General features: G+C 41.6%; 3 protein-coding genes across 3 annotated transcripts in view; all 3 read right to left on the bottom strand.

The window, feature by feature from the left end:
• The window catches only part of LOC110064981 (polycystin family receptor for egg jelly-like), a 36,074-nt gene extending 35,281 nt beyond the window's left edge, over positions 1-793 (bottom strand). Inside the window, exon 1 of the mRNA XM_020772082.2 lies at positions 508-793. Coding sequence (XP_020627741.2) covers positions 508-589 — 82 coding nt within the window. The 5' untranslated portion in view covers positions 590-793. The remainder of the gene's footprint in view (positions 1-507) is intronic.
• A 6,485-nt stretch (positions 794-7,278) lies between these two features.
• On the bottom strand, positions 7,279-11,883 carry LOC149111315 (uncharacterized). Its single transcript, XM_089291510.1, has 2 exons — positions 11,844-11,883; positions 7,279-11,466 (listed from the first exon to the last, which is right to left on the bottom strand). The coding sequence occupies exons 1-2, from the start codon at positions 11,881-11,883 to the stop codon at positions 7,763-7,765; spliced, it is 3,744 nt and encodes a 1,247-aa protein (XP_089147636.1). The 3' UTR covers positions 7,279-7,762.
• A 5,820-nt stretch (positions 11,884-17,703) lies between these two features.
• Positions 17,704-23,820, bottom strand: LOC110065015 (uncharacterized). Its single transcript, XM_020772115.2, has 2 exons — positions 23,103-23,820; positions 17,704-20,193 (listed from the first exon to the last, which is right to left on the bottom strand). The coding sequence occupies exons 1-2, from the start codon at positions 23,793-23,795 to the stop codon at positions 19,876-19,878; spliced, it is 1,011 nt and encodes a 336-aa protein (XP_020627774.2). The 5' UTR covers positions 23,796-23,820; the 3' UTR covers positions 17,704-19,875.
• Between the last annotated feature and the right edge of the window lie 463 nt (positions 23,821-24,283).

The following is a 24,283-nucleotide window of genomic DNA, read 5'->3' as shown; positions in this document are numbered from 1 at the left end:
CGCTTAACGATGAAGTCATGTATCATTTAGGCCGATTTCAATTTATCAAAAGCCACATACAGCAAATTAAAATGTTGTAGCATGCAATTAAGTAAGGAAGCCAAATAAGATATTGCGTAAAAAAAGCAAAAAAGCACCCGATCTTCTTTGAAATCGCAAGACGTAATTGCGTTATAAACCAAAAATGATTTATTTGTTATTCTCAATAGGTTTGGCATCACTGCTAAAAGGCTAATCGGCTCTGAAAAGATTAAATACGATCAAGTGGAAACCATTAAGACGTTGATTCGACTTTAGACATATTCGCTGAACATGCAATAGAACTCCTTTTTGCTCTTAAGCACCTTATCTCTATGAGCGTAAGGGGGAGTTGCGCAGAACGTTACAATAAAATCCTCCTACGCTAGCCACGAAATCCTAAGCTTTATATATTTTTGCCTGGTAGATTCAGTTTCTAAAAAGAGAAGCAACTTTCTAAAGGGACAAAAAAACTAAAGCAAATCTCACCTGGGCAGTCTGTTGCATCCTGACAAGAATAACTGAACAAAAGAAGAAACAAATAAATAGCGAACCACGCGTCGGCCATCATCTGATGTCGACAATTAACAAGACATGGATGCGAATTCCAGCTCGGAAAGCGGGCAGATATTTTATGACGCACATTGGCCGAATAAGAAATTCCTCAGAACGAAAAACTGACAGCTGTTTGCACGCCTGTCTGAACAAAATCGCTTATTAGCCGAGATCAACTGCTTTTATGCTAAACAAGTGTGGCGTTTTGTCAACTCACCGAGACAGCTTTGCATAATGGTTAAGTGCAATTTATTTACATGTACATGTCTTTTATGTGAAGAATGCCGAAAGGTACCATTTTTTCATTCTCGCGTTGCTATTGTTCAAAAACAATAACAAGCCTTCTTGGTTCAAGTTTTTGTTTATGATTAGAATTCAGTGATTCATTTCCACATGGTGTCAAAAGGAATAAAGGATCGTAGAATGAGTAAGTCCCAGAAACTGGAAACCGAAAACTTAAGACTCGCTTGAACTATCTGAATTGACACTGTTTTCCGTCCCTCTATATAGTTTACATTTTTCTAGCAACCTAACAGTAACCTTAGTTACGCCAAGTAGAATAACTTCTATAATTTGGCTGTCGTAAAAGTCTTCAACGACCGCCAAAAACCCTTGAGATACTTGTGAAAATTCTATTCATCCGCAATACTTAAGTCAAAAGTAATGAATTGATTTTCAGAATCCCCTTTAATTTCTCCCGTCGGCAAAAAAAGTATTTTAAAATACTGCCAAACGGTTTGCTAAAGAAAAGTAAACTTTACATCAGCGAAGAAAAGATTGAATATTTAAAGTCCATTTGGAAGCTAAGCTAACATTCCACGAGAACTGCGGTTTTTTATTTACCCCGGTCATTAGGACTATTTCTACAGAGCAAATTCGCGAGCGAAATGTTTCGGCTGGTAGGTTATTGACAGGGCGGGGCAATACAGGAGTTGTGGGATGTCTGTGTTTTAATTTGCTTTCTTGTTTTGCGTACAATGGAGACGACGCATTGCTTCCTCGGTTGCTCTTCTTTTAATTTATCAACAACACAATAAGACCGAGAATTCCTCCCGTCTGTTTCATTTCAGATGATGTATTTTAGCATGGAAAATTTAGCCATGAAGAAACAGACCCATACATCTGAATGCGAGAACACCGTAACCATGACAGTCGCGAGGACAAGCAGTGATGTCAAGATCGTCACCAAGGGATGAATAAACAACTGTCAAAAATATTCAATTTTAATATTCTAAGGAGAAACGTTTTTTCAAGTTAAAAGTAATTGTGAAAAATAAAAGAGTTTAATATCTACGCATATAAAAGTCACAAAGCAGCTTCACCGGAAGTATAGAACGTGGTTAAAAAGAAGGTAAACAGAGATTGAGGGAAAGTAGAAAAGATACATACTGGTCACTGAAAGATTTTTCGCTTATTTATTGAGTACAAACAATTTTTTGAGTCAATTTATTCAAGTCACAGTGCTGAATCTAATCTTTCGAGGGAGGACCATGTTGATTAGATGCGTTATCAGATAAACAAGAAACTAGGTCTTCAGCGGCGCTACAAGACCTGCCTAGGTGCTAGGATTACTTTTTAGAACTCTTTTGTTGTACTCCTGTCTACTATGGAGATGATAAGGGAGACCGGGGAAACTCTACACATTAAGGCTGCGCGCTTTACTTTAGATCTTCCTTTGCGGCGCAAGCATCTGCAAGCGACGCACCTGCAACACTCCACTGGAAGCCTTTGCAATGGCGAGGGCAATAGTTAACAGAGGGGAATGGTTATGAAACCCCAGGTAGGTTTTTTTTGTTTTTTGTTTTTTGTTTTTTTTCGCTTTTTTGGCCTTGACCGCGCACAAAACACGATAGTTGTTTACTCCGTACCGAGGAACTAACCAGTAGAAACGTTTTGGTTACGTAATCATTCATAGTGTATGAGCGCAAAACAAAAGATTGCGGACGGTCGTAGACCTTCCAGCATAAATCTTGGCATCTTTGTTTGCTCCTTTGATGTTTGCCGAGCTTCACAACCATTTCCGTCTAAAAACTATGGAGGGGCTGAGCCCCGCGACATTTTTACAATTCTGCTAACGACCTTTTAATAAACTTGTCTGACTGTCGAGCGTTTTTAACATGAGCCTCTGGTTCGGAAGATTGTGCAAACACTCCCCACGTTTTCAAAATTTAATAAATTATTACCATTACTATTATTACTAACTGTTCGATCAATTAGCAGTTTTCACGAATATAAAACTGGATCCTTAATTTATTCTTATCTATTGCTCCAATCCATACTTGGGTAAAAGTGAAAAGTGTCCCAAGACTTTAAACCAGGATTGCAATCCTGGTCAAAAGTCCTTGGGACACTTGACAGAATGCCAATTGGTGACACATTATTTTGAATTGGGAAGTCATTATTCTATTTTCCGAACCCCCCTGCCCCACAAAGCAATGTAGGAATAAGGAGTCTACTTTGGATGAATCAACATCAGCATTGTGTTGGAGGTAAGGGGGGGGTGGGGGGGAGGGGGGCTGGACTGAAAGACCATATTTGGGTAACAGTGCAAAATGTCTCAAGACTTTTGACCAGGATTGTAGTGGCTTTCCCTGACTTTAGTCTAGTTCAGAGCTTAGGTTCATGTAAGTTCAAAGTAATTTTGGTCGGCTGTTTTCATTTTCTGTACGAGGATGAGGATAATAATGTGCAACCTCATACATGTCAGTACAATTTATTAAATGTTGAGCCATTAAACTACCTGGAGTGGGGAAGAGGGGTGAACAGGTACCTCATTGTAATTTTTATTTTGTGGCATTGCTATCACTTCTGGTGTAAGAGTTTTCAGTTGGGTTCCAGTTCTCAAATTGCCCCATTTTGGGAGCATGTTCCATTGATTCTGCAACCCCAAGGTACCACCCCCTCCCCCCTCTCCTTCCCACCTTGAAAAATCCTGCTTCAGCCCCTGTGCTTAATGAGTCCATACAACTAGTCACTAACGATGAAATTCTATATTGCATAGAGCTACGTCTTGCCAAATTTAATATTTCTTGGCTGTGGATCATTTAGGCTGACAACATAATCGCGAGAAGGATAAACTTCTTATAATAATCCAGTGACTCCTCATACGTAATGTCTTTGGTGTCCGAAACTTTACTTCAAGTGTTTTGGTGATGGTACTGACGGGTATGGGAAGGGATGGACAATTTTGTGTTATGCGCAGCTTTCAGCAGCTTCAAAGAAATATCATCCTTGCTCCCCTCAACACATGGCCCAATCAGGCTTCCTGCTCCCCCAATTCAGATTATTTCTTGAGTAACTTTCCTTTTTGGACGGTTTAGGTTAAGGTATTACTTTGGCAGAGAACTCGTTAAATGATTTTATAAAGACATTGCACGAGAAAGTTCCAAGTTTTACAACTCCTTGCTCAAGGTAGCTATTACTGCTTGCTTGGTAGTCCTGAATTAAATGGGATTGTACAAACTGTGAGCAGGGAAGTTACAAAGGCAACCCAAAGCAAAACCACTTTTAGCGACCCTGGCAAGATTTAATTTCATTTGCAACACCTAATCCACTGTACAGTCCATAGCAACCACTGTAATTGCTAGCGCTTGACACGCCGAGACACGTTGGCAACCCTTTGTGTATGTGTATGTGAGCATAATTATTTAATACCGGAACATTTTTTTTTTTTTTTTTGCCTTTATAATTATGATATAACATATCACGTAGTCAAGCTTAGGCTGGTTAGTGCGCTCGTGGTTAGTGCGCTCGTCTTGGATCGAGCGGTCCGGGTTTGAGCCTTGGCCGGGGACATTGCGTTGTGTTCTTGGTCAATACACTTTACTCTCTAAGTGCCTCTCTCTACCCAGGTGTATAAATGGGTACCGGCCAACTTAATGCTGGGAGTAACCTTGCGATGGACTAGAATCCAATCCAGAGGGGAGTAGAACTGAAATTACTCCTAGTCGCTTCAAGTCACAGAAATCGGGATAAGCTCTGGCTTGATGGGCCACTTGGCTCGTTTGCAGACTTTACCTTAACCTTTAAGCTTAGGCTTCCATTCCACATCCAGTTCCGTTGGATTTCTTGAAAAAAAGGACGGCAATCTGATCAAGCTTCTCACAATGCCTATATTGGCCACTTTTAGGAACAAATAACACCAAAATTATAGTATGTTGTCGATATATATATCCTGTTAAGTATAATCAACTTTACTTATTTACAGATCGCATCCTCACCTGAGCGGTTTGTCCCCCCTTCCATAAAAAAAAAACACATAAGAAGAGGATATTTCTTACGTAAGAAATAAATTAAATGCGGGTGAGTGTGGTTCGTGACCCCCTGCACAAATCTAGTTGATATCCAAAGATATAGCATTATCATAATAAATCGCGTGATCCTATTAACACGACAGCCGAAAAGAAAACGTCAGTTTCTTAGCTTTCTGATATGGTCTATGCATGGTACGCTATTAAAGGAAGACTCTTTCCCTGAAGAGAGAGGAGACAATCAAACTGAACAACTCATTATGCACGAGTTTTGTGAAAAAATGTTTATTTCTTAAAGCGCCATAGGCGATACTGGAAGTTCTCAAAACAATTCAGTGAGGGTTGCTTCGGAGAAGTGGGGCCTCGCATGTACAGTTTCTATCTCCCATAGCTCCGTACCAAAGGGATTATGCTCTTTAGCATACGCTGGTGTAAGTTTGATGATGGTGATAGATGCTATATTCCATGCGGACTATCAATGAAAAGAAGTGCTATTCATTTATGTGTGAAATTCAAATATGTGAATCCTTGCTATTCGTTTCTTCCACGTTTCCTATAACAATGTTAAAAATCGCTTAACTATTTGGAGTGTATGAAGAACGACACACATGGCGATACATGGGGATGGGATCGGAATTAAGGGAATCGGCTTATGACTTCAGGAAGTTCGCGCGAAAATTTTCCAACCTTGATTTTGTTCTGAGACTTTCGCCACTGTAAGTTGATGAGCTAGTTATGCCAGAAATGTGAAAAAATGGGGAGTCACCGACTTCGTTTTGGAGAGAACATGCCCGGACGAACATCCTAAATCTGAAAAAACCGGGCTTCGTTAGCGAATAAGGCCACAGTGTCTGTAAGCCCAAAAATATTGCAATTAGATCTTTGAAGTGAAATGTTCTCTACCAAATAATGTTTAAGAGAACCTATTAAGTGAATTTACTCTACTGGTGAGGTTCCTAAAAGAGCAAGATCGCATTTAGCGACCATAGTTTCACGCGCCTTGCAGCCGCAAGATGGCAGCATTCGATGTCCCGTGGACAGAAATTTTAAATTTTTTTTTAACTTCCCACATTGATTTTTTTGTTCATTTTTGGACAATATGGAGATGATTGTAAATATAATCTCTTTCTGGAATGAAAGTAGGGGTAACCGAAAGTCCAAGATCGTTAAATCCAAGCAAAGCTATAGCAATGGCCATCTGCCCTATAATTGTTCAGTTTAGTGCTCAGCGCGCGCTCGATGTATGGCGTGGCGAGTGAATTATTTGCGTGCGCATTATAAGCACGAGCGTCCTTAAAAAAACTCAAATGCGAAAAGATATCAGTAGCAACCTGCGACATTGGTGTTGCTTTGTTGACAACTGCATACTAGTGCATTAAACCATTAAAGCTCAATTACACTCCAATTCGGGAAGATTGTCTCAAATTTTGCCCTTATTTCTCAGAAAAACGGTAAAAAAACCAAATACACTTTGCTTTAATTTCAATAATTCACTGATTGAATATCTTCATCTGAGTATTGTAGGAGTACTTTGAGTATAAGCGAGGGTATGTAACCACATTTCTGGCACCGTTTTCAGGAATACGTAGCATAATATTCGCGGGAGTGCAACTTTCAGCACTGAAATAACATATTGATCAGGTTCTGGCCCTCACTCTGTCAAGCAACGCTACACTCTCGGTGGAGAGGGTCCAGGGACAATTGGCTGCACGTGATAGTAATTTTACCTAGTTTTTTGGCCAATATTTACGTCCCCAGAGGCCTAGATCCCTTACATTAGGACCACGAATCGGGACCTCTGAATGGGTCCAACACTGGGAATCCCAGATTAACGTCACGGAGTTCTAGTCAAACCTGGCAAATCTGATTGGCTAAGAATACGAAACGAATGTTCTGCGCATGCTCAGCCAGACGTCGCGATTCTTGGTGCTGACCAAAAAGGTTATGGCCTCTGGGGGCGAAAATGTCTCGCTGATCCCTATTGCTCGTGTAAGAAGAGATGAGAAAATAGATTTGAAACAATCGTGGCGAATTGCTATCGGTTTTTTTACCACATTGGCTAGCTGCACTGAGCAATATCCTCTTGAAGTCCAGATTATTTTTCACAAGAAACAAATGCTGCAAGCGTCATATGAACTCTTGAAGGAGAAAGGAGTTGTAGTCAATTGTTATAAACCTTGAATATGTCAGAAAAGGTTAAACCTTGTGGTAAATACGAGGAGTAACTGCCAAGCTTAGAAGGAATCCATGATGACTCACTGGTGATGCGAACCACTTGATCGCCTTACAGCGCGCAGACATGAAAGTAAAGAAACTAAATATCTCCTCAGTTAGTTGTAAGAATTCACTCTTCGTCAAGCTCACCAGGAATCGAACCCACAATCTTCCCTGTCAACACAAGAATCCAATTACACTTACGTTCCATCCACTCTGGTGGCCTAACAAATTCAAGGCATTTCTATCAAAGACAAGATTTATTAAATGACTCTCGTTTCTCATTACTCCTTCCAGGGTGGTTTTTTAATCTCTGCAGTTCTAGCAAATTAAAATAACAGAAACATGCATTCGTTCAAGCTGTTAACTCCTATGTCATTACAATACAGATCTCAAGTTTAAAGATGCCCAAAAATAAATGGAATTGAAAAACATACATACATACACGCATACATCTTATTTTTGTTTTCAAATTAAAATTACTTTTATAACATGCCCGCGGATAGCTGAGCTAATCTATGCGGGTCATGTTTACATGAATTATTAATATACAACTAGGTACAACTAAATACAACTGAAGACAACAAGAGAACTAAAGAGACTAAAATTTATAACAATGACTAGAGACAACTAATAAACTAACGGTATTACAAATAATAATTCAAAAAAATCAAAAATCAAAAAGAAAATCAAAATACACGAGATTAGATTGCTATGTAAGTGTATCAGCGTAAACCCACAACCCCTTGAGAAATCGTAGTTACACGCGGAGTACTATCTGGCGAAGTGGTTAGTGGTGGTGCAGTGTCTTTTGCGGTCGGTGGTGTTGCTGTTGTATCTGGTGCAGCTGCTGATGGTGTAGCTGTATCTGGTGTAGCTGTTGGTGGTGCTATTGTGTCTGGTGCAGCTGGTGATGGTTCTGTGGTATCCGGTGCAGCTGTTGCTGCTGCTGTTGCTGGTGCTGCTGCTGATGTGCCTGGGTCTGCTGTAGTATCTGGTGTAGCTGTTGCAGCTGGTGTTGTATCTGGTGCAGTTTTTGGTGCTGCTGTTGTATCTGGTGCAGCTGTTTGTGCTGCTGGTGTATCTGGTGCAGTTGTTAATGCTACTGTTGCATCTGGCATACCTGTTGGTGTTGCTGTTTTATCGGGTGCAGCTGTTGGTGCTGCTGTTGTGTTTGGTGCAGGTGTTGGTGCTACTGTTGAATCTGGTGCAGCCGTTGCTGCGGTTGTTATATCTCGTGTAGCCGTTGGTGGTGGAATTGTATCTGGTAATGCGGTTGCAGCCGTTGGTAGTGGAGTTGTATCTGGTGCAGCCGTTGGTGGTGGAGTTGTATCTGGTGCAGCCGTTGGCGGTAGAGTTGTATCTGGTGCAGCCGTTGGTGATAAAGTTGTATCTGGTGCAGCCGTTGGCGGTAGAGTTGTATCTGGTGCAGCCGATGGTGGTGGAGTTGTATCTGGTGCAGCCGTTGGTGATAAAGTTGTATCTGGTGCAGCCGTTGGCGGTAGAGTTGTATCTGGTGCAGCCGATGGTGGTGGAGTTGTATCTGGTGCAGCTGTTGGTGGTGGAGTTGTATCTGGTGCAGCCGTTGGCGGTAAAGTTGTATCTGGTGCCGCCGTTGGTGGTGCAGTTGTATCTGGTGCAGCCGTTGGTGGTGGAATTGTATCTGGTGCAGCCGTTGGCGGTAGAGTTGTATCTGGCGCAGCCGTTGGCGGTAAAGTTGTATCTGGTGCAGCCGTTGGTGGTAGAGTTGTATCTGGTGCAGCCGTTGGCGGTAAAGTTGTATCTGGTGCAGCCGTTGGTGGTGGAGTTGTATCTGGTGCAGCCGTTGGCGGTAGAGTTGTATCTGGCGCAGCCGTTGGTGATAAAGTTGTATCTGGTGCAGCCGTTGGCGGTAGAGTTGTATCTGGTGCAGCCGTTGCTGGTGGAGTTGTATCTGGTGCAGCCGTTGCTGGTGGAGTTGTATCTGGTGCAGCCGTTGCTGGTGGAGTTGTATCTGGTGCAGCCGTTGGTGGTAGAGTTGTATCTGGTGCAGCCGTTGGCGGTAGAGTTGTATCTGGCACAGCCGTTGGCGGTAGAGTTGTATCTGGTGCAGCCGTTGACGGCAAAGTTGTATCTGGTGCAGCCGTTGGTGGTGGAGTTGTATCTGGTGCAGCCGTTGCTGGTAGAGTTGTATCTGGTGCAGCCGTTGGTGGTGGAGTTGTATCTGGTGCAGCCGTTGGCGGTAGAGTTGTATCTGGTGCAGCCGATGGTGGTAGAGTTGTATCTGGTGCAGCTGTTGGTGGTGGAGTTGTATCTGGTACAGCCGTTGGTGGTAAAGTTGTATCTGGTGCAGCCGTTGGCGGTAGAGTTGTATCTGGTGCAGCCATTGGTGGTGGAGTTGTATCTGGTGCAGCCGTTGGCGGTAGAGTTGTATCTGGTGCAGCCGTTGGTGCTGGAGTTGTATCTGGTGCAGCCGTTGGCGGTAAAGTTGTATCTGGTGCAGCCGTTGCTGATAGAGTTGTATCTGGTGCAGCCGATGGTGGTGGAGTTGTATCTGGTGCAGCCGTTGGTGGCGGTGGAGTTGTATCTGGTGGAGCCGTTGGCGGTAGAGTTGTATCTGGTGCAGCCGTTGGTGCTGGAGTTGTATCTGGTGCAGCCGTTGGCGGTAAAGTTGTATCTGGTGCAGCCGTTGCTGATAGAGTTGTATCTGGTGCAGCCGATGGTGGTGGAGTTGTATCTGGTGCAGCTGTTGGTGGCGGTGGAGTTGTATCTGGTGGAGCCGTTGGCGGTAGAGTTGTATCTGGTGCAGCCGTTGGTGCTGGAGTTGTATCTGGTACAGCCGTTGGTGGCGGAGTTGTATCTGGTGCAGCCGTTGGCGGTAGAGTTATATCTGGTGCAGCCGTTGGCGGTAGAGTTGTATCTGGTGCAGCCGTTGGTGGTGGAGTTGTGTCTGGTGCAGCCGTTGCTGGTAGAGTTGTATCTGGTGCAGCCGTTGGTGGTGGAGTTGTATCTGGTGCAGCCGTTGGCGGTAGAGTTGTATCTGGTGCAGCCGTTGGTGCTAGAGTTGTATCTGGTACAGCCGTTGGTGGTGGAGTTGTATCTGGCGCAGCCGTTGGTGGTGGAGTTGTATCTGGTGCAGCCGATGGTGGTGGAGTTGTATCTGGTGCAGCCGATGGTGGTGGAGTTGTATCTGGTGCAGCCGTTGGTGGTAGAGTTGTATCTGGTGCAGCCGTTGGTGGTGGAGTTGTATCTGGTACAGCCGTTGGTGGTGGAGTTGTATCTGGCGCAGCCGTTGGTGGTGGAGTTGTATCTGGTGCAGCCGATGGTGGTGGAGTTGTATCTGGTGCAGCCGATGGTGGTGGAGTTGTATCTGGTGCAGCCGTTGGTGGTAGAGTTGTATCTGGAGCAGCCGTTGGTGGTGGAGTTGTATCTGGTGCAGCCGTTGGCGGCAAAGTTGTATCTGGTGCAGCCGTTGGTGGTGGAGTTGTATCTGGTGCAGCCGTTGCTGGTAGAGTTGTATTTGGTGCAGCCGTTGCTGGTGGAGTTGTATCTGGTGCAGTCGTTGGCGGTAGAGTTGTATCTGGTGCAGCCGTTGGTGCTAGAGTTGTATCTGGTACAGCCGCTGGTGGTGGAGTTGTATCTGGTGCAGCCGATGGTGGTGGAGTTGTATCTGGTGCAGCCGATGGTGGTGGAGTTGTATCTGGTGCAGCCGTTGGTGGTGGAGTTGTATCTGGTGCAGTCGTTGGCGGTAGAGTTGTATCTAGTGCAGCCGTTGCTGGTGGAGTTGTATCTGGTGCAGCCGTTGCTGGTGGAGTTGTATCTGGTGCAGCCGTTAGTGGTGGAGTTGTATCTGGCACAGCCGTTGGCGGTAGAGTTGTATCTGGTGCAGCCGTTGCTGGTGGAGTTGTATCTGGTGCAGCCGTTGCTGGTGGAGTTGTATCTGGTGCAGCCGTTGGTGGTGGAGTTGTATCTGGTGCAGCCGTTGGTGGTGGAGTTGTATCTGGTGCAGCCGTTGGTGGTGGAGTTGTATCTGGTGCAGCCGTTGGCGGTAGAGTTGTATCTGCTGCAGCCGTTGGTGGTAGAGTTGTATCTGGTGCAGAGGTTGGTGGTGGAGCTGTATCTGGTGCAGCCGTTGGTGGTGGAGTTGTATCTGGTACAGCCGTTGGTGGTGGAGTTGTATCTGGTGCAGCCGTTGGCGGTAGAGTTGTATCTGGTGCAGCCGATGGTGGTGGAGTGGTATCTGGTGCAGCCGTTGGTGGTGGAGCTGTATCTGGTGCAGCCGTTGGCGGTAGAGTTGTACCTGGTGCAGCCGTTGGCGGTAGAGTTGTATCTGGTGCAGCCGTTGGTGGTGGAGTTGTATCTGGTGCAGCATTCGAGGATGATGCTGTATTTGCTGTAGGTGCTGATGGTGTTGTTGCTCCTAGTAGAGTAGTTACAAAATCTGTAGTTACTAACAAAAGAACTTATAAATACTAGAGATAGATTATGTTGCTTAAACACTGAGTTCTCAATTCTTTTCTTAAAGAAGTACAGACAGCACTTCATAAAAAAACAGTCAGAAAGCATCTCATAGATGCGGTACTGACAAAATTATCGTTGAATGATAAATCGTTGCGTTAACATCTTCTGATGTGGCGAAAGAGCTCCACTCTATGGTGCTGGCAAGTTGACATGTTGCTTCAAGTTGGCAAGGCGTTGGACGGTTGCAAAAGTTATTTCCGAGTTCTTATTTAACGAGGTATGCGGGTTTAGTTTTCACAATCGACAAAAAGCCTTAGATAGAATGCCAGTGCAAAAAGGCAAAGGAAAGCGATAAATGAAGCCCACAGTGGTTGCTAAAGCCGTAACCGTCTTCGTAAAGCAACATTTTAATACTGGGAGACTCACTTAATTCCCTGATTTGCCAACAGCACGAACCAACAAAGGAATCAAGAAAATAACGAAGGGTTTATTCAATATGTGTTTCCTTGACATCAATCACTTCTGGAGAAGAGTTCTCCTTTCTGGAGACAAAGGGTGTGTTCCTTTGGGATGATCTGGATCAGGATCAGTGATCCAAGATCACTCGGATCATGGTGCATCAAAGGAACCGATGAATCCGTGACCAGGGGAGATTCACTAGTTCCGTTGATGCACCATGATCTGAGTTATCACGGATCACTGATCCACATCATCCAGATCACCACGAAGGAATTCATCCACCCTATTTTGGTATTTCTTAACGTAAGTTGACTGCAATATTAGTTGGCCGTCGAAATACTTCCAGCTACAACAATTTAAATTCCTGAAATTGGTGTCATATTACATTATTAAAAGGAAATCATTACATTTCTTTAACGTAGTTCATGGTATGAAAAAAATGTACTGCCTAACTTTGTAGTTCCCTTCCGTCGACCTATTGTATTAAGATCTTTTTCATTCAGTGTTTTTTTTTTCTCAATAGCACGACTCAATAACTGTCTGTGTTTAACACCTCCAAGAAGAGTCAATGAATGAGGCGAACATCATACTACTGTTGATCATTTGTCATCTTGATTATGCAGAATACAGTACCGTTTTCAAGTGGTTTGGTTTACATACTTTTTCAACCAGCATCAACCTCAAAACAATTTGTTTAGCTGAAGTTTTGAGGTAGAAGACCTCCAGCCATTTGGTTAAAGCGTCGGTTGACTGCGTCTCATGATCAACATTAGGCAAACCATCAAGCGAACCAACCATAGCTAAACATGCCTTTTCCGACTGCCCAAGACAGGGATTTTGCAGACACAAATTATAAGGACCTGAACAGGAAAATCTGTTCTATCGGTATTTTCAAAGAGTTGACTTCAGTTACAAAAGCCAATTTAGATCTTCGGATTTTAATTATAATCGGGAACTTTCGAATAAGATTTATTAAAGCTCAGGGTTTAGGATGTGTACATAGCTTAATAGCATAATTAGTCAATTTATCCACAGTGACAGAATTCTTTCGACGAGTTTTAGATGAACTCTATCTAACATGTATATACTTTGTACGAAGTTTTATTCAATCTTAATTTAATTATGTTTTAGCAAGACCCATGAGCTACTGAGCTTTAATTTTAATCGTGCTGAATAAAGGTAGTCTGTCTGGACAAGCACTGAAAACCATCTTCTTCGCCAATTGTGAACGCTTCACGTCGGAAGAACTAGGTGGAGATAGTCCGGGGGGGGGGGGTATTACCAGAAAAAAATGGTGGGGGTGTTCGGCCCGCTTTCCAGAGCCCTTATCCTGTTTATGACCAAAATCTGCAATTTTCCCTACCCTAGTTATGATCAGACCAAAACTTCGATACCCTATTTATGACCGTTGCGGCTGACACAGTTGCCCTAAACATAATTTTTGACGGGCTTTTGTTTATGGTCTTATCGATAATGATGAAAAAGTATCTTCCTTTAAAAAAACATACCCAATCCAAGACTAGAGTACAAAAAACAAACGCTATTGGTCAAATCGATACCCTATTTATGACTAAAACGGCTGAAAACCATACCCTTTGGGGCCGCACATAACTATATAGTCCATATAAGGGAGTACCCCCCGGGGAGATTAACAAACAGCGGTCAAGCATTTCAGCTAAGCGCAGTTGAACTCTACAATTCAACCAAGACTGGTTGTGGTTGAAACAACTGTCCTAGTACAACAAACGGCCTAATTAAGTTTAGCATTATCTCGTGTTTCGTGTTTTCTGCAAGTGATATGCATTCCGAAGTGATGACTACTTCTTCCGATATCGTCTAGTAGGCTTTCAGTCTTAAGAAAGCTGAGGTTATTTTAAAATGTGACATTTCCATGATATTTGTTGTCTGAAATAAACGTCTCATTATTTAAACTCAAGTGCCGGAAACAAGTAGTAACTATATTTGTCGAGACATTATTTCAGACCATTTATTTTGGTAGGATTACCTTTGCAATAGATTTAGAGCACTGCAACTTGAATCCGGAAAACGCTTAATATGTCTCGTTCACATCAAATTATTTACAACTAGAGTCCTTAATCTGTGGTCCTTATTCTCAAGTGTGATTCGCAGATCAACCTTTCCCTTACTATATTAGCAGACTGTGTTAACGAAACTTAAGATATGCGTGTAACATCTAAGTCCTACATGAGGCAAAAAATTCCATGGGTTGGGTCAGTAAAATGCCTTTATAGCAGTAACTCCAGTGTAAGCAATGTGACAGAATAAGACTGAAAATGGATACCTATAAGAAAACTGCTGTTCTTGATATTAACTAAAGTAATTAATATTACTCGGTACAATCAACTAAATACTCGCTATAGATTTTAATTTAGTGCCGTCAAAGCTTTGGATCGTCTGGAGAATTTAAGATAGACAATAACAACACGCCAAAACATTGCATTAAAGTGAAAAATATGGCTTGATGTTTTTAATAACGCGAGGGGTATAAATCTATAGCACTTTTCGGAGGGTTTTTTTTTTTTTTTTGCCTTTTTGCTGAAATTTGTTTTCATGTTAACCATAGCGACTTAGTAACAATTACAAAAGGAGCAGAACTGAAACTTAAAGCGTGTACAATTCTTAATAACTTACCCGTCGGAGCTGACGATGATAGAAGCGCCAGCGAAAGGAAAAGAGCCATTACCAGTACAACAGCATATAGAGTGGACTTCCTTAAGTCCCTCAAAATCACACAACATTCAGTCATTGCAGAACAGTTAAGGGAAGACTCTAGAGACCTAATGAACAGAGCAGACAGCGGTTGTAGTTAAAAGTTGGATTCCCTGGCCCCCAATAGTGAACTTCCCTTGATGTTTAAGGTTTGCGTGTAACATCAAAGCCAAGTGCTCAACTGTTTGTTTGTTTCCATGACAATTGGATTTGTTGTTCCAAATCTGTATCAGTTACGGCGACATAAGAATATTGTTGTTCGAAAACAATCTACACTCAGTATATATTAACATCTCTTTTGTGTTGTATCACGATAGATGAGAAATTTTATGGCATTTTCTTTTCAAAGAACATTAACTCGCACTCGTATAGTTTACTACCACGAGTAAAGCATTTTGTATAAAAATCCATCTGGACTCCAAAGGTTTACCACGAGTATAGGATCTCCAAAGAAATACTCTCTCCGTACCTCGTGATTTTTTCACGAATACGCTCTACTATTTATGCAAGGTCCTACTGTAGGTCTGTTTCTCAATGTTACGCCACACATTTAGTCTTTGTCTTTCCTACACTTAAATGGTACATTGGAATTAAGTTTCCACTGCGAGCTTATAACGTGACTTTTTCCACAGATATTCGCAGCTGAACAAGGTACGTGGTGCAAGCACCTTTTTAAAAAAGAATATTGATATTTGAGCGTAAGAGGTCATTTAGGATCAGGAAAAGAACACTTAGAAATTGAAAGTTAATATCACACATGCAAGAAACAAGAATTAAGTGGGATGTTTTTTACCAGAAATAACTTCGACCCAATACACTGTAACTATAGCTGTATGTGTTTATGGCTGTTTTAGACCCCCTGAAAAGAATTCATGATATCATGCAATAACGAATGCATTTATCTACAAAATAAATGTTAATAATTTCATAATCAGAGTGCAGACGGATGACGACGTCAACAAGAGGTGTGACACCGTCACGTGATATGTATCCGCAATCCGGCAGGTATATTTTGCAGGTTGTAGGCTGCAGGTTGAAATTGAATTATAACTGGAAAACCGCTGGCACTTAAAAGAAACGTACAGGTGGTGCACTTACCGTGACTGTTACATGACACTGTTTACAATCGCTCCATAAGGTGGCTTCCACCTAAGTGCTAAACCGGCCGAAGCGATGGGAGGAGAGTATATTCCTATTATTTTAAGCCTGCAATGAATGATCGTTTTTGAAGAAACATCTGAAATATCATCTGAAATATCTGCTGATATTTGGTTTCTTCCCTGTTAGTACCAAAACGAAAGCACACTGAGCTTGTGCTAGTATATTCCGTCGGCTAAAATCTTAAGACTTACATTATTTCATTTCTTTATTTATATGCTTCATTTGTGATGGCAATCTTCTGTTGTTGAGGGAAGACCCGAGCCAAATATGGAATCGATGGAAACATCTGAGGAGCGGCCATCCAGATGGCTTTGAAGAGATTTCACTGGTCTCCGCGTGTCGATCGATAAGTGCTTACAGCGGATCGATCGTGTTTTCACTATGTGAAAGACGCGAACTACTTTATGTAAGAACCGCCGACGAGTATATAGCTTATTAATTATTTTTAGTGCCAGCGGTTTTCCAGTTATAATTGAATTTCAACCTGCGACCTGCAAAATATACCTGCCGTCCACGATCCCGGATGCAATCGTTGCTACTCTAAACATTGCAACATTTTCCTTTTAAACTGGAAATCGTTTGAAGACAGTTGAAGTGAATTTTAACGCGGCCGAACAAAGCTTCAATTTGAACATCCAGTATGTTTGCCATAGTTTGACGTAAAGGCGTGGCATATTTCATGAACACTGGACTATTTGCATTTGAAATAATATCTCCCACTTGACGGTCACTGTTTGCTCCAACAGTCACTATATACGACCCTATGCTGTTGCCAAGCTCAAGTTTGTTTCCGAGTGCTCACGAAGCCACAATTGAAGGGATTGAAGTCACTTAAGAAATAAAAACACTCATAAAAGAGACTATTTGGTCAACTTTATTTCGTTTCTGTAACATTGAAGGTTAAGCATCAATCATAGAATTTGTTTTTTTGTTTAACTGGGCACTTACGTACTGGAATTTTAGCTGATGCAATTTAGGTACCGTTTCGGAGGATTACACCGCCCTGTTTAAGGATCGAGAACCTGAAAAGCCATCCCCTTTCCCGCGGCACAAACCTATATAGCCCACAGATGGGGTACCCTCCCACTCCCCGTCAGTTGCATTTACAATGAAGAATTAATATCCAAAAATAATGACACTCCCCGCCTCCCCTTCGAACGCGGCGATAAAAATTCAGCATGCAATTTTCTCTATTTTCGTTGCAGTCAACGGCAACCTAACCAAATGTTTCGTTAAATACAGTTATCAGTACAAACGATTTTGTAGTTAGGTTTCCACGAACTGCAAACAGAAAATAACCAAACATGGAAACTTTCATGTGTGCAGTGACATCACATGATGGCTGATACTTTTTTTGGAAGTAACCGGAAGAAAAGATGTTCAAAATGGTGGCCGTTCAATTTCGGAAGATGACCACGGGTTTTGGTGTTTTCGTCGATCTTGGTGGGAAAATTTTTCTTTTTCTTGCCGTTTTTAACAAATCTTATTAACTTCCTTCCATAATTTTCAGTGGTAATATAGATATTAATATGATTCATTATATGGCGGGTTCCGTACACAAAATCCTGCGCTGTCATTGGCTACCCGTGCGGCGAACATGGTGCTATCTGTCCGTTCGGGACTACCCGCTGTATCATGCAAAAAAATTTCTCCCGAAAGCCGTATAATAAATCCTTTATTGACCAAGCTTGTTAACGCAAGGTGGCTGGATATTGGCCTCGTTCCTCTTTTTGCGTGTTTATGGACCTTGACTCCGCCTCGATCCAAAAACACGCAAAAAAAAGATGGCCAATATCTCATGCTTGGTCAATAACCCATATTTTTAAGCCTTCTGTTGTCCTTTTAGGAGAGAAGTACCACAAAACACCACACTATATACTGCTGAAACAATTTTCTTTATTTGGGTAAAACTACTTGAGTAAACACAGCAAGGAATGTTTATGTGAGATTGACACTAAATATTACTGTTATACAGTTAATGCTACTATTTTCCCTTGTGCTACGTACAGCTGTAGTTATGTATTTGACCTGAGAACCGACAATATCATTTTATAACAACAAAGTAATAATATTAACAAGGTAACTAAGCTTGAAGCTTTCTCTTCCAGAGATGAGCCAACTTGTTTACCCTTTAAACAAACATACCTCGGCATGTCTTGCCTAACAAAAAACACAAAAACTTTCACCTCAGGTGATAGAATGAAGGAATTCAATTGTCACTTGTACATGGTAAAATCAAGTAAAATTTTAGAGGTATACTGAGAGGGCTTAATTCATGGCTGCTGGACTGAACCTCATGTTTTAAAACTGTGACAGTGTCACCATTAAGACCAACAACCTAGAGTCTGAGTGCTCTAAGCACATAAATACATACATGGAGAGGATACTTCATATAAAATGCACCCAAAAAAATTTCTGAGGCACTCCTTCATCTCATATTTTAACATTTTTGGTGGGTTTGTAACCCTAAGTGAATTCCACAGAAATCTTTGCAAGGCAAGTACTGTGTATCACATTATAACATTACTACATAACACACTGGAATGTTTGCATACTAGGAGGCTAGGGAGAAGGTGACTTTTCAGACGTCCGTCAGTGTACACAGATATACACTTCAGGGGAAGCCAAGTCTTACCTTATTATTCCACAAATCAACAAAGTCATTTTGCAATATAGAGCCAAGAAAATGCACAAATCAGGAGACTGCTACTGTAACCTTCCGAAAGAAATGACCCCACAAAAGTAATATCACAAATTTGTGGCCGTTAACAAATCCCGAAAGTAGCCAGCACTCTAAAATTATATTTATTTCTCTAATCAATAGTCACACATGGTAACTTGATGTACAGTACTCTACAACATTTTAAGGTATCACTCCTGCCACGAAGCATCATGAAAATTCGTGCCATTCATCAGTTAATGTTGTGCAGTGTTAAAACAAAACCTGGAGAATTTTCATCAAGTAACAGGAACGTAAAATATAGGAAACTTTGATTCAAATTTATATCTTTTTCAACAGGAGCATACCAAAAAGGAAGGTTTCTTCAAATTTATATTCAAAACTTGACCATCACACTGAAATATTGTTACAGCAGACTAACCTAGCAGTGTGTTATGAGGTACAGAGTAGAAACAGTTTATGGTATCTAACAAACTTTCCTCTCAACCATTGACAGCACAGTCTAGACATAAAGAGCTCACCCACGTTGCTGCAATATAGACTTAATCTGGAAGAAGAGCCTAGTCATACAAACTTTATATGGCAATTTTTATTCGCCAAAAGTAACAACCCCTCAAAAGTAACAACCCATCGAAAGTAAGGAGCCCCAAAGGCTGCTAATTCCGAAAGTAACCAGGGTCATTACTTTCAGAAGTTTACGGTATAACAGCACAAATTCAAACTGAAGGGTGAGTGTGTATGGGACAAGAGTTACACTGATCAAAGAAGAGTGACCAAATTTTGGACAAAAAAGCCTGAAAGGACAACACCAAAATAATAAATCCTGCATTTGACGGTTTGATAGATAATATGTAGGCACTGACTTGCCACGTGACTTAACTCACAATGTAATTAATTAATTTGATCCATCAATTAAGGGATGTTATATACCTAAGACACTTAACTCTCACAGTGCCTCTCTCCACCCAGGTGTATAAAGGGGTACCAGCGAACTTAACACTGAGGGTAACCCTGCGATGGATGAGCATTCCATCCAGGGGGGAGTAGAAATATTCTTAGTCACTTCATGCTTCAGAAACTGGGCTGGCTGGCTGATGGACCACTTGGCTCATAAGCAGACTTTACCTGTACCTAGGACAGATGACAACCCCCTAACTAAAAGCTCACAATAACAATACTTCCATGCAGGTCCAAATGTTTCCAAGTTTTTGACTGATAGTGAATGTCTGAAAAAGAAATATGTCCAAGGAAAAAATGTTTTGAGTTTGAGATAACAGGGAAGTTTGAAACAGTAAGGTTACACTGTATCACTATGTATTTCTTTGTTTCTTGTTTGGAATGTCTTTGGTCCTTTTTTTGGCCATACCTTCAAGCTGTAGGCTGGAGGTCTTGGTAAGGCACAGAGGATCCACTCCTCTTCTTGACGCAGCAGAGGCCCTTGGATCGCAAAAACAGTGTACCAAGCAGGCCAATGCTGATACCAATGAGGAGCATTGGCCACAGGATGCAGTTCAGTATCGCAACCTTATCACTCTTCACACTAGATCTCTCTGTATATGCCTCATCGGGAGTTTTGGGATTGTAATAGCATCTGTATTCATCATCGACTTGGCCATATTCGCTCTGAAAGCTGTCCACATCTTCTTTATTGGACCACTTGGCTGTATCACATGGCTGAGTACTGCACTGTAAGATAAAAAGAAAATCCAAGAGTTGTAAAGAGATTTTAACGTTACCCCCATAGCAAAAGCAGGTGGAAATGCTGATTAACTTTCAGATTATGAGCTCTGGATTTTTATGAAGTGAAAGTGTACAAGGCTAAAGGTAGAATTTGGAAGTTTCAGTGGAGCATTCAGAAACAAATGGAAGTTAAATTCCTGAGAAGAGTAAAAGGACATTCAAGGTTTGTTTAACAATGAAATCCTGGGTGCCCACTACTAAAGCTTACATGAAAAAAGTAACTTTTTCCAGTTGCCCAAATGCAAAAGTTAGTTGCCTCTGCAGCACCCGGATACTTCTACAGCACAGCCTTGTGACATTAAAAATCTTAAAATAATTCGTTGGAAAAACTGATTTGCTTGTACACAACTTAAAATTTTATATCACGATTTAAAGCTTAAATTTTAATACAGTGGAGAGAAAATTATTGGAAATCATCATTTAATTAAAGGAAATTCCAAAGGATTATACTAAAACAATTAGATTATTTGCTCTCGATTTCTAGGGGGGGATACTTTATTCAACCTCCAACCAGCCAAATCAACTATCACTTTGTAGATCTTACGCTCATACAATTTGCTATTTAGAGTGTCTCATGAAACTTGTTAACTACACAGTCTTGTTTTCTGAGCAGTGGTCAGCCACAGCTCACTGTCTAATCTAAATCACTGATAGACTAATTGCTCCCAACAAGACACTCCAAGAAACAGAAACAATAACTTTTACTCTAACAGTCAAATTTCTCACACACTCATTGGCTAATTTTTCGCATCAATAAGAGCACTACTAAATGTTGTGTAGAGATCTACATCTGAGTGATTTCAATCTGATGTACTTTATTATTATTAAAATTCTATACCTGCCAAATTTTATAGTTATAGTCATGAGATTTTTATCCTGGGAGCGCCAGGTTTTTCAAAGACCACACGAACATATCCAAAGATTCCCAAAGACATCCAAAAACTTCCGAAGACATCCAAAGTCTTCCGATTGCCATTGTTGAAAAGTTCACCTGGAATAAACTTTGATTCATTTTCTAAAAGTTTATAACAATCGGCAACTGAACTCCCGCAAGTAAACTCACATATGCGAAAACTCTTAATATAACTGACAACTCTGAAGTTAGGACACAGTTTCCTGCCTTATGAGTGACTTTAAAGAGTTTATTTTGACCAAATTTGTATCCAGTAGTGGAAGCAGAAACAGCCCTGCCATTTCCCAGTCCCAGTCTCAGGACGTGTATCGCTGCTAGATGCAACCCCGCTCCCAGTGCTTTCTATTTCAAGAAGGAATTAGTACCATTATCTACACATAGTTTTCATTTCTTACATTGGTTTTCGTTTACATATTTTGGAAATTGTGTCAAGCAAAGCTGCAACCACTTACAGTTTTCAATCAGGCGAGAGAATTTGGCCCATAAGGGTAACCCAGCGTGAGATAGAGGTTTTCAATCCCAAGGCGTGAGATTCACACCTAATGCACAAGAGTTGGCAGATATAATAACCACATTAAAATTCATAATCTATAGCAACCTTAGCTACATGTAAATTTGCATTAAAACAATTACATTTAACAAATTGCAATGAGGGTGCCAACAGGGAAGAACGTACAAACTAGAAATGAGGAGTTACAAAATAATATACATTACATATTACACGATAACACTACACATAGAATTCAAGATTAAATAACTTTACATAAACAAAATACCTATTAGCAGTTACTTATTGATTAAGGCAACCATCCATAGGAGATATCTATAAACGAGCACTTCGATGTTTGTACATGTACAAAAAATTCGTGGACTTTTAAAATTACTAACATGGTCTGCCTCGACAACATTGCGCAGTAAGTAATGCATCAGTCAATTCCAGCAGTGCCCATCCCCCCCCCCCCCCCCCCCGGGCTAACCCCCGGGCATTAGCATTTTTTAAAAAAAATTGGCAAATTCCCTGGGGTGGGGACGAAGAAAGAGGGCAAATGCCCTGCCCCCGGGATCGTCGCATTCCAACACCTCCACAGTTTTTTAATTAATCAGTGAATTAAACGGTCAACTGTTCAGTATTTTATTGTAACGGTAAGACTTCAAGGACAACAGTACGTGTTAGTTGATTCTGATTCTATTTATTTCTTTACATTTGTTTTTAACAGTTTGCTAGAGGATAGCTGGGATTGCGGCAGACGTGTCCCCAGCCGCAAGCGATGATAGGCACCTGTATTCGCAGGCTACTTTTTCTGTGAAGAATCAAGACATTTTAAATGATGATGCATTGCATTTTAAACTCGCGGGATCTGTCTTGAAGATCGCATCATTTGATTTCGCAAACCTTAAGTATTTTAACTACACTTTCATGAATTTAAAAAATGCTAGGCTAGTTTTGAATGCGAAATGCGAAATAGTCGTGTTCATGTCAGTGATTGCTTTGTGATAAACAAAATATAGTTCACTTTGTCGCTTATATTTATATGCTTACAAGTAATGAAGAAATATCTAAAATTGAGAAACCATTGTTCGACAAACGCCTCGTCTTTCCCGATGAACTCATCCATGGCACTTTCCAAAACACGTGTGTCGAATGCCCGGGGATCGCCCCGGGGTACACAAATGCCCAGCCCCCGGGCCGCAATAAAATTGCGGATGCCCCACCCCCGGGACTGACAACGTGAGCAAATGCCCCGCGGTTGCCCGGAGGGGGATGGGCACTGCTGGAATTGACTGATGCACAATTCCAGTTATCAATGTATCTGTTCCAAGAAGAACACTTTGGCATGGTTTGAAAATTTTATCACGCAATTTGTTATTGATAAATGTACATAAGACTCACAATAAATTAATTTATATTTAGCGTTCTTGGGAAAGAGAAAACAATTCTCACCTGATTTTTATCAGCATAAACGTTTCTGTATAGGTAAGCTGTGTTTTTCTTTCCGTCGGCGTCATAAGAAACTTGTATTTCAAGACAAGGATATTTTGAAGAGCAATACCGTCCACAGTCGCAGCTTTTGTAAACACCGGTCATGAAGCTGGAGATGACTTTACACTGAGCGCTCTTAAGCTGCGTGTCGTTCAAGGCGGGACGGACGATTAAAACGCCCAAAACAATGAGCAGTGTAACTCCCAGAAGGAACAACGTGATACCGAGTCTAATGAGTCGATAAGTGCAGCTTCGTCGGCCGAACGGCCTTCTCACCACCGACGCAGCGATTCCATGTCGAATCGCTGCCTCTTGCCTTCGATGGCCTTCTTCTTCGCTCAGCTGAACGCCAGGTCTCGAAGGAGCCGCAGTAGCATTATATGTAAAATATCCAGGCGGTGGTTGATTCCCTCCAGGATAGGAAAATGGAGGATAACCTGAATTTATTCCCTGAGGATACCACGCATTGTTCTGTTGTTGTACTGTGGGATTATGTATCACTGCTGGGTTTTCCACTTGATACTGTGGCACTGAAGTGTATGGTGGTGGAAGTTCGATCGCAGATTCATGTTGATTTCCCCCAGTTTCCTTCTGTAAAGTGGAACTATTCGCCGCCATGCTGGACGAATCAGTACTTTTTTTCGGCCAACTCATCAATCATTCCCAAAAGGCAATGCGGGTCTTTAACACCCACTCAATCTCGTTCCCAGAATCCGCGCTATCAGTGCGGAAACAGAGAGGTTTCTTCTCCAAGACTCAGATGATATATCAGTAAATGCATTCCACTATAACAGTATCATGGCTGGCTCGCGTCGCTCGCCATCCGGTCTAAGTCTCCGCACTTATTACAAAATCTCACCTTAAAATCAACATACTTTTAGCTTTTTACTTTTAGCCTGTCTATTTTTCAACGCACTCGATAGAAAAAGCAAGGGAAGCAAGCGCGGGTGCAGTTTCGCGCTTGCGTCTAGTTCTCTAGCGCTTCTTTCCCCGCGTTCGACGATCGAACAGTCTATACATTATTTATCAAATTAATATTATAATTAGTAGATATTTGAATCCAGTCCCTTTAGTCAGACCCCCATTAATCAAAAAGCTAAGCTGTACCTAGTAGAGAAGAAACACCTAGCCGTTCTCGTCCC

This window comes from Orbicella faveolata, unplaced genomic scaffold (genome assembly GCF_042242905.1).
Source record: "Orbicella faveolata isolate gen_17 unplaced genomic scaffold, um_ofav_v1 contig_24, whole genome shotgun sequence".
Taxonomy (NCBI): Eukaryota; Metazoa; Cnidaria; class Anthozoa; order Scleractinia; family Merulinidae; genus Orbicella; species Orbicella faveolata.
Note: the sequence above shows the minus strand (reverse complement) of the source record. Positions and strands in the feature narration are given on the sequence as shown.